Genomic DNA, 17193 nt, shown 5'->3' with positions numbered 1-17193 from the left:
TTTGGCTGTTTCCTTAGACAACAGTACTGAGGATGGGTAATGGCTTCGCTCAAATCAACGCCTCTTCCTAATTTCTCAGTCAGCGTCCGTCTATTTCTTAACCCCCCCAAAAACAATTTGACTTTTATTGGCATTTTTTCTTATTTTGCTGCTTGAAAACTATTATTCAAGTATAAAAGGTGTATTTCAATATCAACAGGCAATACTGTAAAAAAAAAAATGTAAATGGCAAAATGTTATAATAAGGGCAGCCTGCCACTGTAACACTCTACTACTCTGTGTTTTAAACAGAATCAAGCCACTATTTAAAAAATAGACTGAAAAGAGTATAAATAAAATGTACAACAAATGTGTGTGCTACAATGGTTGCAATGGTGCTACAGTATGTAGATCAGTATTTAAGTTAGAGTTTGTAATATTTCTTTCCAAACTATTGTCTGAGCAGTTAAGTGACAGATGGGACAATAAGGAGAGAAATCATTCCTGACAGAAACATTGCACAATTGAACAGCTCTCTGGATATCATAAAGCACCGTAGCACACCAGGGTGAGAAATAATGTCAAATCCTATTCTCACCAATGCTGCCTACAGACTGTGTCCCCTGCTACTGTGCCATTCACTCCTCTATCCTCAGTGCCTCACTATGCATTTAAAGATATTTCACTTAATAATATGCTCCTTATTCGTCTGTGTAAAAGCTGATATAATCAGATTAAAGCAACACAGAAATAGAAGAGATTGTGTTATAAAAGCTATCGTGCAAAAACCTTAGCCTAAATGTTGAATATGGCAGATATAGTAGATTAAAAAAAAGGTCATTAGTCTTCCTATCCCTTGGGGTTCCTACACATGAAAAGTCCACCATAACTAAAATATCAACCCTTTTATGCACCATGTAATGAAAGCAAAAGAAGTGTAAATAATACAATAGAACAGTAATCTGCACTGATTGAAGGCGTGTGATAAATATTCAATGCAGCTTCATGTTACTATACTAACAGGATAGTATAAGATTTGGTTCACAGCGTGACGGGGACAATCGCGTATATGACAAGGATTATAGTTATAACTACGCTTTTGAGTCACTGCTTGGAAATATATCTGATTTTAATATTTCAGCTATAAGGAGTTGCAGTGATTAAATCTAAACCCAATTATAAAAGATTACAAATGAAGGGGTTATCAGCATAAGGTAAACAAACACAATAGGCGTGCTATGATGATGACACTATTCTTGCACTTACCTAGTAAAATACGAATGAGTTTCCCCTTTAAAGCTGACCACATTCAGCTTATTGTACTTTGTTTACAGTGCGTGTTTGTTACTCCTGCATTGAATAGATAAGCTATGAATAGCTACTAACATCATTTTAATCACATACACATAAAAGTCTCAACACTTAAGTGCAAATCAGACAAAACTACAAATCTCTCCTCTTGAGGTGTTGTTTTTGAGGGGATTTTGGGGAGGGTAATTAACGACTTAGTGTCATTTATTATAAATTGGTACGGTTTGGAAGTAAGAGAGAACAAACTGCTGTGTAATTGCAATTGGGATAGTCTTCTCTGTATTGTATCCTGAGCCAAGAATAATTGATTATTCTTACTTTACTTTATCAGTGGGGAGAAAAATCCTGCAGTTTATTTTTTAATTAAAATACTTTAAATAAGTTGTAAGGTCTCAGATCAGACATGCCCTACCTATACTTCATGCCAGTCTTGATGCTTTGCTCGCTGGAGGTAGGCACACTCTGAACAGAGAGCTGTCCCAGGCTGCGGGCCACCATGGCCACGGCTCTGAACTTGCTGCGGGTGCCTGTGTTGGGGCTGTTGGCATTCTGGCGGTTTAGCCGCTCCTCTGTGGTGCGGCTGACTCCCCCGCGGTGCTCCGTGCACACTAATGACACCTGCATCCTGGCTTTTGGCCGGCCGTCCCAATTGTGGAAACTCTAATGACACTCTCCTCTGGTTGAATCAGGTAAGACAAACTCCCAGAGGCGCAAAGTCTGAGGATCCCCTAACGATTCAGAGTCCAGCCTCACACACTGTGCCTCCGTTAGAAATGTCTGCCCAGTCGCTAATGTGACTAACCAGCGCACAATGTTCAGGAGAAAAAAAGAGCGGCAGAAAGGTAGGAGGTAAGATCAGAATGTATTCAAACAGTAAAGGAACGCTGATCAGGTGAAACCTAAATCCTCTCAAAGAAAGTCCAAATCAAGCACAACATTACAGCATTTCTCTCTCAGCTGGTGTGAGGAACATGTGTGCAATCACAGCAGATGCATCAAATGCAGGTTCAGTACAAAGCTATAAATAAAATCAAAATCTTCAAAAAATAGAGTCCAGGAAAAGCAGTGTTTGTGTGAATATCCCTCTGCAAGTTTTTCCTTGATTCATCCGGGTGTCCTCCTCTCGCTTTATCTTTAATCAGAGTCTCATCAGGAGCTGACAGGCAGAATTAGAGTCTTGCAATTTCCTTTTAAAGCTGAGCTCAGTGCTGGAGATAACACCTCTTGCTGCCAAGCTTTAAGAGTGGAAACGATTGGATCCACACAAAGAGATTGAGAAAATAAAACACAAACACACAGTTCCAGGAGCTTTTCATCTCCCCTTCTGAGTCCGCCTTGACAGTTGCATGGCTGCTGAATATTTAACCTCTACTACTGCCTGTTAGCAAAAGGGCAACCTCATATTCACTTGCCAGCTCTGACTGGAGACTGGGTAAAACTTACATCTGTATGCCTTGTGCTCAGCGCAAAGCCGCACAGTGGCAAGAGACGGGAGAGGGAGAGAGAGAGAGAGAAAGAGGGAGGGAATGTGGTGGGAGGGATATGAAGCGAGCTACAGCAGCGTGAGAGAGCAAGGCATTGAAATCTCTTGTGTTTACAGCAGCACTCATTTTGGAGCTCATCTTTGTCTGTCTGTTGCCCTGCAGGGTGCTTTCTAGTTTATTCTGTCAAAGGAAAAAGGAGGAAGCTAAATGCTCACTGGTCAGGACTTTGCAATAGCCTATGGCCCATGACAGTGGGCTCTCACGTGGGTATGTTCAACTGCCCATAAAATATTCATTATGTAACTTTATCTGTGACAATGAAATGTCCAAGGCAGGGCTGTCTGAGACGCTGGGTTTGTCTACACTGCTTCATTACTTGGAAGTGATTCAAAGGAATGACTCGTTCTTGCATATTCTTCAACTGACCAAAGACATAAATAAAAGGTTGTAGGATACATGATTTTGTTTGTCATCAGCAGCATTATTACGAGAGCCGTGTGGTACAAATATAATGGTTGAAGGGTTGAAAGTAAACACCACAGTACAGTAATTGGACTTAATGCAACAGTGGCTGCAGATTGAAGAGACAGTAGATTAGACACCCGCTCCCAGTAATATAATACTGACGCTTATCTGTGTGGACCAGAGTGTGTGCCCAGGAGGTCATTAAAGGAGATGCCATCAGAAGCAGACATGTATAGTAAAGAAGAAAAGAAAAAGACACCTCCATCATAGGAATCAAGTGAGAAAGCTGTTGCTAACAGACAGCTCTATTCTTGGAGCTATGACCTTTGGTCTCCTGGACTTAAATACAACCCTGAGAGGAAAGGTGTTTTAATCCAATGGAAATCTGATTGCAATTCCTTATTGTGTGCAGGGAGCAGAGAAGCCAAGCTCCACACTTCATTTTGAATGCTCTGAACCAGCGCTGGAGGGAATGCGGCTGCGTATCAGTCTCAACAGCGGCAGCCAAAGCAACATATGGGCGAGATGGATGGGGTCTCCTCACCTTTTCAGGGTTATGTCCTGCACTTTGGGTCAGGGTGATAAGGAACACATTTTGGGGCTGATGCCATTTGCTCTCTGCTAATTCCAACAAAGCAGTTGAGCATGAGAGCAGTCTGACCTGGCAGACTTTTACCCTACAGGGTCCATGCACTTAGTGCCAGCGCAGTGGAAACGTGATGCAGCGATCCACTGAGCTCTGTCCCAGGGCCCCCAGGAGTCGTGACATAGGGAAGTTACTTAGAAGTGGGCGGGGCCAGGGACAGCAGCTCAGGAGGCAGACACACAGTATCAGGCTTATGCTCCAAGCTAAGTCCAGATAATAACCCTGAGAAACAGCCCAAGCTAAATCTCCAGCTTTGGCACGCCTTAAAATATTCAAGCAATGGGATTTAATAAATTATATTTATTTACATACAACCTTCATGTTAAAGTTTATTGTTAACGCTTCAACTAAAACGCCACAGCTTTCCACTGCTACTCAACTAGACGACTGATTTCTTGTCATTACTAAACCATATGAATCCTTTGTTGACCCTTGATTTATCTGCACCTGAAAATCTACACATCTATCGATTGTTATGCAACGCAAGGTACAGTAATCAATACAAGCACGCATCATCCGACAGACTAGTGATCCATCACCAAAATCAATCAATAGAACAACCATTTTTCACTTATCGCTCTTTCTGGCATTTTCCTCAGCTGACTGACTCTCATCACTAGATGCAAACCACATTGCAACAGACTGTATTCATAATCTTCACTTCAACAATCCTCTAAAATATATCAAATAAAAAATGGTATAACACCACATGCACCAATAAATCAGGAGCTATGAACTGCATAGAAAAATGAGCAAATAAAAAACCTGCTAAATCCAATAAACCATGTCCGTCACAGATACTACGATTTACAAAAATCATAGCAGGCACATCTGCCAACTTTCGTTAGATTGACAGCACGCATTTCATTTTCACTTGACTATAGCTCGGGGGGGGAAAGATGAACAGAAGAGGTGATGATTAAAGATGACTGACAGTTTACCACTGCATGATGCTTTAAACTTGCATTCTTTCTAACTGCCAGCAGGGGGCTCCACTGGTTGCAAAAAAAGTCTGTTAGAATAGAAGTCTATGAAAAAATGACAACTTCTAGATGTACCTAATGAGTTTATTGTCTGAATTGCACATTTCAAGTGTTCTTCGATTCAGCACAATGTTTTTTTAATACAGCGTATTATTTGGGGCATGGCTACCCTATGATTGACAGGTCACGACCACAGTGTTGCCCCTTTTTGGTGCGTTTAGCACTTTCGTCCCAGAACGTCAACGTTTTCACAATGTGCTTACAGTTATTCAAAATGAACTGTAACATTTAGCTGGCCAAAAAAAAGGTCTTGTTCTTGTAGTACTAGACCCTCTAGTGTGACTTTTGGTTTTAAAGAAAACATGATGGTGATGAACCAAAATGCCAAACCTGAGGCTTTAAAGCAGTTGGTGACGTCATGCTGACTGTGTCCACTCATGATCAGTCTATGTAAGAAACCTGCGACCTTGTTTAACATTTGCCCTCTTAACAACACTCATGCGGCGCAGTCTTGACATTCCTGAAGGGGAGGTCTTTTATCTGTATGACAAGCATATTTCATAAATCACCTCCGTGTTTAATTCATCACAGAAGTTTTCACTTGCGTGACACATCAAATTGCACTGCAGACAACACATGGCTTTCAAACCTGCGGGTGATCGCAGAGTCAAAGTGAATCTGAACAAATGCTTACACATGTGTCATTTCATTCAGTATTTCATGCACACTCTCAATGGCTATTATTGAGGGAATACTGGCCTGAACTATGAGGTGCTTTGTGTTCATTCATCAGAGTCTACTGGAGCAAATTAGAAATGAATTGTTAGTCACAAGATAAATCAGTCATAAAGGATGCTGGATTAAAAATAGGAAACTCTGGTCTTTACATAATGCCTCAGAGGTCTGCTGTTAAATTGCTAATTAGCGACATTGTGTTTGGGGTGCGCACATTAGGGTGACTCAACCCAATGCACGACTGTTCTTTTTGGATAAAAAGTAGTTTATATATCAATGCAAAGGAAACAGTTTAACAGCAGGAAACCAAATAAACCAAATCGGAACCCATTGTTAGTGCTGGACCCAGCAGCTGGTTGTTAGATAGCACTGCTGAACAAATCTCAATGTAAAGAAAATAAATCTCCTCCCACTCCACGTACTATCACAATGTCCTCCTGAGTCACGGCCTTCGTCTGCTTGCTTTGGTTAAGCGCCTGATTTGCGGTTATCTGAACATCTACTGAGCTGCTAAAACCCATCTCAGGCACTCAATCAGTGTGAGTGAATGCAGAGCACTGATAGGGCCCTTCATTTCATTTAGCGTGCGGGTGGAGGAGGAGGAGAGAAGAGCTGGAGACCTACAGCAGAACATGCATGTTTCAGTGATCACGACTACAGCGGAGTCAAATTCACGGACAGTACTATTTGTGGGGAGTGTGCGTGTGTGTGAAAAACAGGAGACAGATATTCAGGTAAAAAGTCACCATTCAGCAAAGCATACAGCTGAAATGAGAAGAGCAAATGTATCGTATTTTTTGACAATACTCAATTCCTTACCGATACTAGAGAAAAAGCTGCAAAAACACACACTTAAAATCATTGGCGTTTTTTCCCCTGTTATGCTTGCAGCGCGAGGGAGTGTTGGCGATCAATGGTGCTGTATCATCATGAATCCCCAGGACGAGAGATTCTGCTTGGACAGCTGACCTCTTCCAGCTTACAGCCCACATACTGCAGCTAGCAGCTCAGTGGCGAGAGGGAAAAGACAACTACTGAACTTTCATCGACACAAGCGTCAAAACAACTGTGACCACAGAGGTACTGTGGGGCACTGTCATGAACGATGATCCTGCACCACAGCGGCAGGCTCTAAAAATAGTCACTGGCTCTTTGAGTCAATCCTACAGTGAGCATAGAGAAAATACAAAGACGCCCTTAGGTACTGAAAAGAGGAAGGGGCTTCCAAATTTGATTGGGATTGGCCAATAAACTGACATCCAGAGTTGCTGCGGGGTACTAGGCCCGATCTGTCCAAGCAAATAGAACAAGTTCTGGCTTACTGCCCTCTGTAGAGAGTACTGCAGGGACCCTCTGATATGGAATCCTTGAAATCTGCAAGTAAACAGGGATAATATCGTAAAGTAAAGAGTCCTTTAAGCCCGGTAAATAGAATAACATATACTCAACGGCTTCATCTGACTTTAGCTCAGCCTTCTTAAGTGGACATCTCTTACCATTTACATAAGAAAGTGAGTCCAAAGGCATCAGGCCAAGGTTGACTGTTACAGGCAGTGATTGTTAGTGCCGCTTTAGAGGATGACCACAGTTGTGTCATGTGTAACTGTTGGCCAGCTGTCCAATGGAGCTTTAACTTCCACTTACTGAGGGTTTAATTGAACTGCGTGTGTGTGTGTGTGTGTGTGTGTGTGTGTGTGTGTGTGTGTGTGTGTGTGTGTGTGTGTGTGTGTGTGTGTGTGTGTGTGTGTGTGTGCAAGTGAGAGGGTGAAAAGGCTTAGGAGAGTTAATGGAAAGTGATGCGAGGTCAGACAGATTGACAGTGTTGATCGACAGATGTGGTAATGCTTTTCTAGGAGCTTAATGCATCCTGAGGCCTGGTCTAAACATTTCTAACCGCTGACTCTTTCATCACTGTATCGAGGATGTATCTAAATGAAACAGAAACAATTGTTGTAGGTTATCTTAATGGTTATACAAGTCAAATAAATACTCATCCTCTTGCTGATAGGAAGGAGGTTTAGTTTAGTTTTTATTAGGATCCCCATTAGCACTAGCATGAGCATTGGCTATTCTTCCTGGGGTCCTCACCAACACAAAACATACATAATACAAACCAGAACGGAACAACTCATCATTTCATGAAAAGTGCATGGTAAGGAAGTGAAAGCAAAAACAAAACAGAAAAAAATAGTCATCACATTTTAGCCATCATCAAGTCAAAACCTAAACAAAATTTTACCAAGAATATAATTTACATGATAATACTAATTACTAATTACTAATTACTAATTGACCCACAAATACAGTTCAAATTTAATTTGTAGTTCTCAGATATTGTTTTAGCAAATGTTTGAAATGTATGTTTGAGTTGTCTTGAATGATATGGACCGGTAACGAATTCCAGCTGACCATTGCTCTGTATAGTACTGTTTTCTGTCTGATATTTGATCTTGATTTGGGTAAAATGAACCTTTTTTCTATTGCATGTCTGGTTTGATAGTTATGTGTAGAGTACTGTGCTATGAACTTTTGTGACAATATATGTGGTAAGTGTGTCACTGTAATATTCTTTACAAAATGTAACAGAGAATAAATGGACCTCTGTCTAACACTCATCCATTTCAGTGTCTCCAGCATTTCAGTCACTCTGGTTCTGTAGGAGCACTGCAGAACACATCGTGCTGCCTTATTCTGTGCTACTTGTAGTTTATTTAAATCGTTTTCTGAAGCACTAGACCAAACAACAAAACAGTAATCAAGCTGTGATAGCACCAAAGCATCCAAGACTTGTCTCCTGACATCTATTGGCAAATGTTTTACAATTCTTTTAACGAGTGACACACCCCTTCCCATTTTACACACAACATTATCAATTTGTTTAGACCAAGACAGTGTTTGATCTAGAGTTATCCCTAACAACTTAGTTTCCTTGACTTGTTTAATGTCAATATGGTTTAAATGTAACTGCAATTTAGGTTCACATTTTAACTGATGATTTGACCCAATTATTAAAGATTTAGTTTTTCCTGCATTAAGTACCAACTTAATAAAGGTAAGAGAGGTAAATTGTTTAAAAGACGAAAAAAATAAGAGGAGATGTAATAATAACGCTGAAAATTAGGTTTATCTGTAGTAAATCCTGCCTCATTTCTCTGGTCATTCTCGAGGAAACAGACGAGCGAAAAGAGATGCAGGTCACATCTGTGAACAGCGAGTGCGGTAATCATAATTCTCCAGTGAACATGACAGATTCCCCGCAGACAGCAGGGCTCAGGAGGAGTTTCAGCTGTTCCCAGTGACGCATCTAACAGAGCGGGAGAGCTGAGGTAATCAAAAATAGCACACGGGGAAACCCTGGTATTATGTAATATAGTTGTTACTTTGCCTTATATGTTATTTTATATATAGTTCAAATTGTCAATAAAAACAACATATTTGTTATGTTAACTTTATATTTCATGGTTCACTACAGCCAGATAAATGATTAAGAATGAAAACATGACTCTGAAACACAATGAAATGAACACACAATGTGAGTTTAGGTAAAATATTAGACCATTACAAAACAGCAGTGATGTAACAACTGTGGAGCGCCTTAATCTAAAGAAAGGGAGGAAGCAGAATAGTATGTTCTGTGGAACTGAAGATCCTCCTGCCTGACAGTGTGCATTTATCCTACCTGAGGTTCACACAGAGGAGCGTTGCTGGGCAGAAATGCTTTGTATTGCAGGTTCTTTCAGTGAGAAGATGTGGTTGCTAGCTCTTGGAACTGCAATGGTAATTCCAAAAAAATAGTAAAAAAATGTATTTACATTTATACACACTAAGGTCATTCTTCGAAGATGTTAAAATATATATACTGTATATATATATATATATACGTGTGATAATAATAGATCAAATCAAATAGATCAAATCAACATTTGGACAGATTAAGATAAACGGCTGGTATTTCTGCTTTGGATTGTCTCCAATTTTCCCAACAGTAATTCAGGATCAAAATGTGGGTTTTCGTTATCATCTGAAATCATATGTGGTATATCACTAGGATCAATCCGTGCTGTATCAGGTCTGATCATAAAACAAAGTGTAGCTCTGTATATGAAGTTATTTTGATTTTAAACATAGGTTACAGGTTTATCCACCTTCCGGCTTACAGTATAATGATACATGCCAATCAAATGGCATTTCATCAACACAAGGTCTGCTCATGAAACAGATGATTCCTATTTGTTTCTCAGCTATTGATTATGTTGGCATGCATGGCCTCAAGCTGTACAAATATAAAAACAAACTATAATGAGGACTGCTGTTGGTAAATCGCTGACCAAAACATGCTAAGAGGTCAAATTACTTCAAACCTTCTGAATTCTCCAACAACACTACAAAGACACGATCTGAAGTAAATATCAATACAGTAAGAAATGATATTGTAGTTTTTAAGAACTGGATTCAATCAGTGATGAGGTTTACTATAAAGAAAATAAATAGCTGAAGGTACCATGAGCAAGAAGATAGTTTAGTATAAATGCAAAACTGGTAAGTAAATGTGAAAACAGGTAAAGATTAGGTAACTTTACATATTTAAACATAATCTATGTTTACAGGAAAATAAACCTGAATCAAACTAATTCTGGATCTGCTTTTTGCTGCATTTCTAAAAGTGTGGTCAAGCATGAAATAGAAAACTTCCCCTCTGCATTAAATATGCAACAGTGAGCATAAATCCACAGAAATGCACTAAAAGCTTTGGTGAACTTTTCTTCTTCATGGGAATAGCTTCAGACACTGGCCAAGTACACACTCACCGCATTTACCATGAAAGCTATTGAAAGATAGTCCCCAAAAACTCAAAACTGAGGCAGAACATTCTGATTCATAGAAGGAAAGAAAAATAATTGGCCCTAGCAGAACTTTTATGTCAACAAAATGTCCCATTTTATTCAGAGAGGGTTTTGGACAGTGAAGGAGATATGTGCCTTTTTTGAATGTTGTTAGGTAAAAACTATCATGGGATCCAAAGCGACAACAGCACAACTCTAAAGCCTGAGTGTGAGAAGAGCGGAGCGGGCCTCCTACCTCCTGTCACTGCTGGGTATTCATAAAGTACAGAGCAATCCCCCTGCAGCCCAGTGACACACACTAACACGCAGACACACACTCTTCCAGACAAAAAAAAGGAACATGGTAATTGCAGAAAGGCATAGAAGTGCATGTGAGGGAGAGCAATGCTAACATAAGTGTAAATAATTATAGAACATTGCTTCCTGCTGAAGTTCAGCAGTGTAATAAAGGAGAGTGCATCTATAAAGATGCTCTTAATACTTAAAGGAAGGAAATGGGAAGAACAAGACACGTGTTGTCCAGTATAACTATATACATCACTGGAAGGAGCAGCACTACAAAGATAAACTAATTATCAAGAATGTACCTGCATCTTGTCAAATAAAAGAAACTGTAACTACTTGTATGACAAGGCTACAATTTGTGTAACGTTTATTCCTGTGATTCTCACATCTAGACATCAAAGTAAAGAAACCTTACATATCAAAAAGTTGCAACTTTATGAATCAGTAGTAACCAATGATGACCATAACACCAACTCAAGTGCAGTCCTCTGTGGCATCATTTCAGATAAAACTACACGCATGGTCAATTCAGGAATCAAACAACTAAGTACTAAACATTCAACTGGCATTATGAGGACATCTTTCTGAGATGCCTTACATAATATTTAAAAAACAAAAACAAATCCTAGCGTTCCCCCCATTTCTGACCAGAAACAGTTGGACAAGCTGTCAGACTTCACCAGCCAGACATTGCTCAAAAAGCAACCGGAGAGGTCAACACTAGAAACCTAATATCCAACATCACTTCAAATACCTAAACATCATCTCCCTCTCCTGCAAAGGTGAAGCACAGACACGTCTGCAGCTCACATACAGTAGATGCAGCATAACTGCGAGGCAGTGGCAGTGGTTTAAAATGGATGAGCAGGTTAGGCTGCAGCTCATTCAGCTGTATGCAGCTGGGGATACTCAGTCCACTGCTAAATTTAGCTCTGGAGTAGGGGATCGCCTGAAGAAAAATGTCACAGTTGCATGGGCTGACACATGCTGCAGAGGCTGCCGAGATTAAGAAAGATATATTTTACAGTGTCTCCGTGCCGATTAATGTCTTTTGTAGGATGTTAAGAAAGAAAGTATGTGTGACACCTTGAAGCAGAGGCAACTTAGATACGAAAGGACAGACAATCCTTCTTGCTGCCACCCAGTGACAGGGCTGCTATTTCACATGCTTTTAGTCATCTTTTGGACTAGCTATAATATCAGGCTAAGCTCAATAGAAAATGATTCATATTAGTGATGCCAGCAGTGTAGGAGTGCAAAGAGTGCTGCACTCGCTGTGCTCAGTGAAAACGTTATGGCACCGAGTGCAGTGGGAGGCATTTGGAAAGTGTACGAGTTGTTAAAGTGGAACATTGGCACCATCTAGTGGAGATCAGCTGTTATTAAGGAATATGACATGGTAACGTGCATTTTGCTAGTTGAGAATATATCAGCTTCAGGTTGCTTAACAGAGATGTTCAAAGTTTAACTATGTGTTTGCTGCAATGCATTTGGTTGGTATGGTAAAGGAAATCTGAAAGACAAAAGCAGATTTATTTGTTGTTAGAATTACTGGCAGTGTTTGCTTGAATTGTGATTAAATCTTGAGCACCAAATGAATAATATACATCAATTTAGTTAGACAATCCTTTCAGCCTTAAAGAAAAACTGTCGGTCATTCTTTAGTTGCGTTTTACCAAATGTGAGCATTGGCTTCTTCTCCTACTTCTAAGTCATTAAAACTACTCGATTTCGGAGAGTAGCTGTCCGAAATCAAAGTTAAAAATAACTTTCTAAAGAGACATTCCCCTTTGCCAAAAATGATTCTTAGGCTTGATGATCAGCAAGTCAAACCCTAATGAAAATGAAGGAAAGTTAGAACAAATTCTGAGCATATTGTAGCCTTAAATTAATTAAGCCACAATACACTTCCCCCAAAATAATGCTCGAGCTCGCTGCATACATAAATGACTGCTCGGCCGGTCTGCTTTTTTAAATGTGTTTCTGCCCCCTAGTGGCCTTACCACGACTAAATCATGCTTTACTGCAAAGAACAAGACTAAGTGTCAATCAACGGCATCAAAAACATTTCTCAATCTTTAAGGTATATTTCATTACATAAAACTATTTTTGGGAGAGAATATGTCCATCTGTGAACCCCAAGGCTTGTCATAATTGAAGAGGCATAATGTACATTAAGAACAGTTTTGGTGGAGAGCGGGATCGCAAATATGAACATCTTAGTGGAGGTCATTACCATGTCCATAAGTGTTAAGTCACTCCAGAAATGTATACTTCTCCAGTCAACCTCCATAAAGTTCCTCTAGGAGACACAAGGCTTCCTGTCTCGCCTAGCTGAACTGAAGCTGGCTCTTTTACCCGCTGCCTGGCTCTTTCAGCCGCACGTCATGGACACTACGGAAAGTTTTCTGGTGTCTAAATGGACTTGAAGATTGGGAGTGTTTAGTTTCAAAAGACATGATGGAAGTAGGGCAATCCTTTTACTTAATTTGAATTAAATAATAATTACCACCTTACATGATCAGTAATATCATTACTCAGACGCACTAGTATATGAGTATTAGATGAGATAATATGAATCATGTCTTGTGAAAGTGGTGTCTATTATACCCATTTAGAGCTTTTCTAGTGGTGAAAACTGTTATCTCACTAAAGGTCTGCCAGAAAAGAGTGCCATGTGTAATTGCGCAGAGTGGTGAGTAAGGCAGAGTGTTAAAAAGAAGAGAGGAAGACAATAATTCAACTCTGATAGATATCTGTGAGAAGGTTAACTTGTGATGAAAGGAAATGACTCAAGACAATGACTAAAGCAGAACCATTTATTTACGCTTGGTAAGGAGACTAGATTAAAGCAATGCATGTGCAAGCACTCTAGTGCCATCCTAAATAACCTAAAGATACAAAAATGACCACTTGCTCAAATAGGGGTTGTTTTTTTACATGGTTCTCTGTATAGTATATCATTATTTTCAAGGAAGGGAGACTCCCATTCAGAAACTCAGTGTGTGTCTCTATGAGCATGGGGTCTGCGAATGAGTGGCTATGGCTAGCACCACACCTTATCAGTGTCTTTCCAAAAAACAGACAATAAACTTTTGTGTCAGGCCACTTATGAATAAACTATAATAAATAACGCTGAATAAGAAATGGGGTTTAATATTTAAGGGAAATTCATTCAAAATAACCATTTTGCTTTTGTTTGTTGGAAAAAGAGATGGCAATTAGTTTAGGAGCAAAGCTGGCCTGCCTCACTCCTGAAATAATGATGAGTTTGTGTCAGAGGTCGCATGTACTTCCATTGCAGCACTAATCACAGAATTGCTGGCGGTTACGGTACGACAAAACAGCAGATCCTGGGAGGACTCACTTTGTTGGATGAGCTACTATTCTGATGTTAAACAAATATGAATGGTTAAATACAATGCAAAGAAAAGAGAGAAATCACACTAATATTGTTTAACTCATCCACTAGATAAAATAGGAAAACAAAACGATGCTGATACTTAGCTCTAGTATTATTGAAGCAACCAGTGTTAATGGTTACTATAGGAGGCTCTTTTTGAGGTTTAAGTTATAAAACAGGTTTGTTCTTTGAAACATTAAGCCTTCTAAATGCGTGTTCGCAAACCTGCACCCAAGCCCGTCACGGGCAAGTGATTGAGCATGACAAGGCAACTACGGTCGAGTAAACATGCTTGCATGGGGGTGACACACAACACTGCCTGTAGACGACTGCAAAACTCAAGACACCCCAGACTTGGTAACAGCAGCCAGCTATACCTGCGTTCTGGCCAATGGTCTGAGTGAAAAACAACAGCAGCCATGCCTGTGTGTGACGAAGGCTATCCATGTCCACAACAATGACAATACAACAGCCGCTCAGCCTGCCGCGCGACCTCATCCTTGGAAAAGCAAAAGTCCGTAAATTAAGATGTTTGGTTTGCTGTCATTGTGTTGATGACACAGACAAATTGAGCATAGGTATCTAATTGCATCTCCTATCTGTAACAATAAGCATTGTGCCTTGATGGTGCATTCATTCCATACTTATTATTAGTGCATCTATAAGTAATCTTTTCAGATATAGTCTTTGACTTATGAACAAAAGCTTGGCATACTGACAAGTTTAATAAATAGAGATGGATAAGTCATACATATAATATACGTATGTCTATGAAAGCTATTTATCTCCAACACAATTATATGAAATGAGCCAAGAACAATAGCTTTGTCTTTAATACACTTTGAAGCATTAGAAGTGGAATTGTGGGAATGGATTTGTAATTTTCTATTTATCTTAAGAAATGGCTGAATCTTTTCAACCCATAAAAGAATATTTAAAATCCTACATTGAATTTAGAAACCAGAAAATCAGGAAGAGTAACCTCATGATTAAGGGAAAACAGGAAAGACAGTCTGAGTGAGATTTTAAGGGGCCAGGTAACTCCTTAAGGAGCCCTCTGTCCTTCCCATGTAGTTGGGCAAAGATGCCACCGACCTAGATGATTAAAATAAAACCTCAGCCGCAGTACCTTTGCAAGAGAGCAGTCTGACCAGAGGACAGAGCAAGACTGTAATGAAATAAACAACGAGACGGATGAGCCTGATCTTCTGACAGCATCATGTATTAAAAAAACAGCAGAGGAACAAAATAGTAATATTTGAGGCCAACTCAACAAAAACACCTGTTCAGTAGAAGTATCTACTAAGAAAGCTGCTGGTTCTCGGACCCCACCTCTGATGAGGTCTCTGCTGTATCCGAGTCCCTGTCCAGCTCTGCCCCTCTCTTACCTGTATTTCATGCCTGTCTGATAGGACACACACTCCTCCATGGCCAGGCCATTCATCTTCAGGAAGTCTTCCATGTTCTTTATCTGAGCGGCGACTCTCTGTTCCCGGACTCTTTGCAGCTCAACTGGGTCAGGGGGCTTGGCGGGGGGCTGATTCAGCCCCTGGTCCGAGTGGTAGCGGTTGATCCCGCTCCGGATGCTGTCGCTGTATGTCATGGCCAGCATCTTGCCACTGTTGCTGCTGCTGCTCTTTCGAACCCCGCTTGGCACTGGAGGTTTGGGGATCTGCAGGTTTTCAGGAGGACAGTAACTGGACTTGCTCCGGCCCGGAATCCCCCCAGAGGCACCCGCATACCCTCCTGCAAACATGCTTCCCCCCCCCCACCTCCTTCAACTTGTGATGCTGAGGCAATCCGTGCACTTAAGATTAAAGTAGATGGAGTGAGGAGTCCGCAGAGGACAGCCACCTCCTTAAATAGCACCTGCTCCTAAAGAAAACAGCTTTCCTGCTTGGGACGGCATGCATCCTGTAATCAGAGTCGCACAACAGAGCCCCGCTCCACCCTCCCCTCACAGGTACACAATGGCAGGGTAACAGTGATAGGGAGCATTCAGGTGACTTGCTGGTGATTAAAGAGCAGGACTTAAGAGGACACATGCTATCTGCAAAGAAGAGGCATTCAAACATGCACCAAGCACGAGGGGACAACCTGGTCTCACTTCTGATTCTGACTGGAGTTAGAGGAAGAGCCAAGGGCCAGAGAGTGGTAGTCCACAATTCAATTTGAGTGCCTCCCACAAAAGGCACACAAGCTTATCTGCACCGGAAGAAACAGATTGGTTTCAAGCTTTAAAACAATCCCAAAACAACGGCATGATATGCACTTTGATGTCATCGATCTTTAATCTACAGTTGGGCTTCATGAGTTGAGCCTAAAGCGACTGCGTTTTCCATTTCAAAAAGTATTCCTTTTGACCATTTATTAGTCATTCTTCTGTTAAAAAACAAATCTACTTTTGCTCAGGTTATTTGATACCTTTAAGATTCTAATTTACAGAGTGCTGTGTTTGATTTAATCAACAGAGGGCAGCACTGAGACAGGTTCACCGTCAATACAAGAAGCTACTTAATGCTGAATGCATTACTGAGCACTTGCAACATAGCTGCTTTCTCAGTGAAGGCAATGTACTCTATAACGCTGAGACTGCAATTGTATATTAATACATTGTTAATATTATAATACTTTAAACTCCAGATGGTTTGTAATTTAGAAACCATATACTCTTAATACGACGTCTATTAAAATATAGTTGTAGACACAATTGTATTAATGTATAAAGAATTGTAGTAGGAGCTTGAAAACATTTGACCAGCAACAAAAACACTTTTCAAACAAATGCTTAGTCTAAATTCCAGGAACATCTCTTTCTTAGATATACAGTATTAAGCATCCTAGTCATGATTTAGTGATTATAGCCAAATTATTCGGTAAACATTAACAAAAGACAAGGATTTTCAACATGCCAATTCAAATAAACATTACATTTGAAATGGAATGTATTTTATAATCTCTGCCATCAACAATATTTGTTGATCAGTTTGGTTCACTGTAAATACAGAGTAACTACCTTTATAACAACCGGAGAATGAGGATGTTATATTTCACTGCA

The 17193-nt window shown here is 40.2% G+C and overlaps 1 protein-coding gene across 6 annotated transcripts in view; it reads right to left on the bottom strand.

Moving 5' to 3' along the window:
* Positions 1-17193, bottom strand: part of kcnab2a (potassium voltage-gated channel subfamily A regulatory beta subunit 2a) — a gene marked incomplete at its 5' end in the record, with an annotated part of 82142 nt that overhangs the window by 25195 nt on the left and 39754 nt on the right. The window contains one exon of one of the 6 annotated variants that reach the window (XM_079683159.1): positions 15524-15807. The exons of 3 other annotated variants lie outside the window; for them this stretch is intronic. In XM_079683159.1, coding sequence (XP_079539285.1) covers positions 15524-15807 — 284 coding nt within the window. Of the gene's footprint in view, positions 1-1702; positions 2674-15523; positions 15892-17193 lie in introns of those variants that run through there. 2 more of the 6 variants (XM_079683158.1, XM_079683163.1) reach the window with 2 other exon arrangements.

This window comes from Notothenia rossii (genome assembly GCF_949606895.1).
Source record: "Notothenia rossii genome assembly, chromosome: 5".
Lineage (NCBI taxonomy): Eukaryota > Metazoa > Chordata > Actinopteri > Perciformes > Nototheniidae > Notothenia > Notothenia rossii.
The sequence above is the reverse complement of the archived record's forward strand: the minus strand, read 5'-3'. Positions and strand labels throughout refer to the sequence as shown.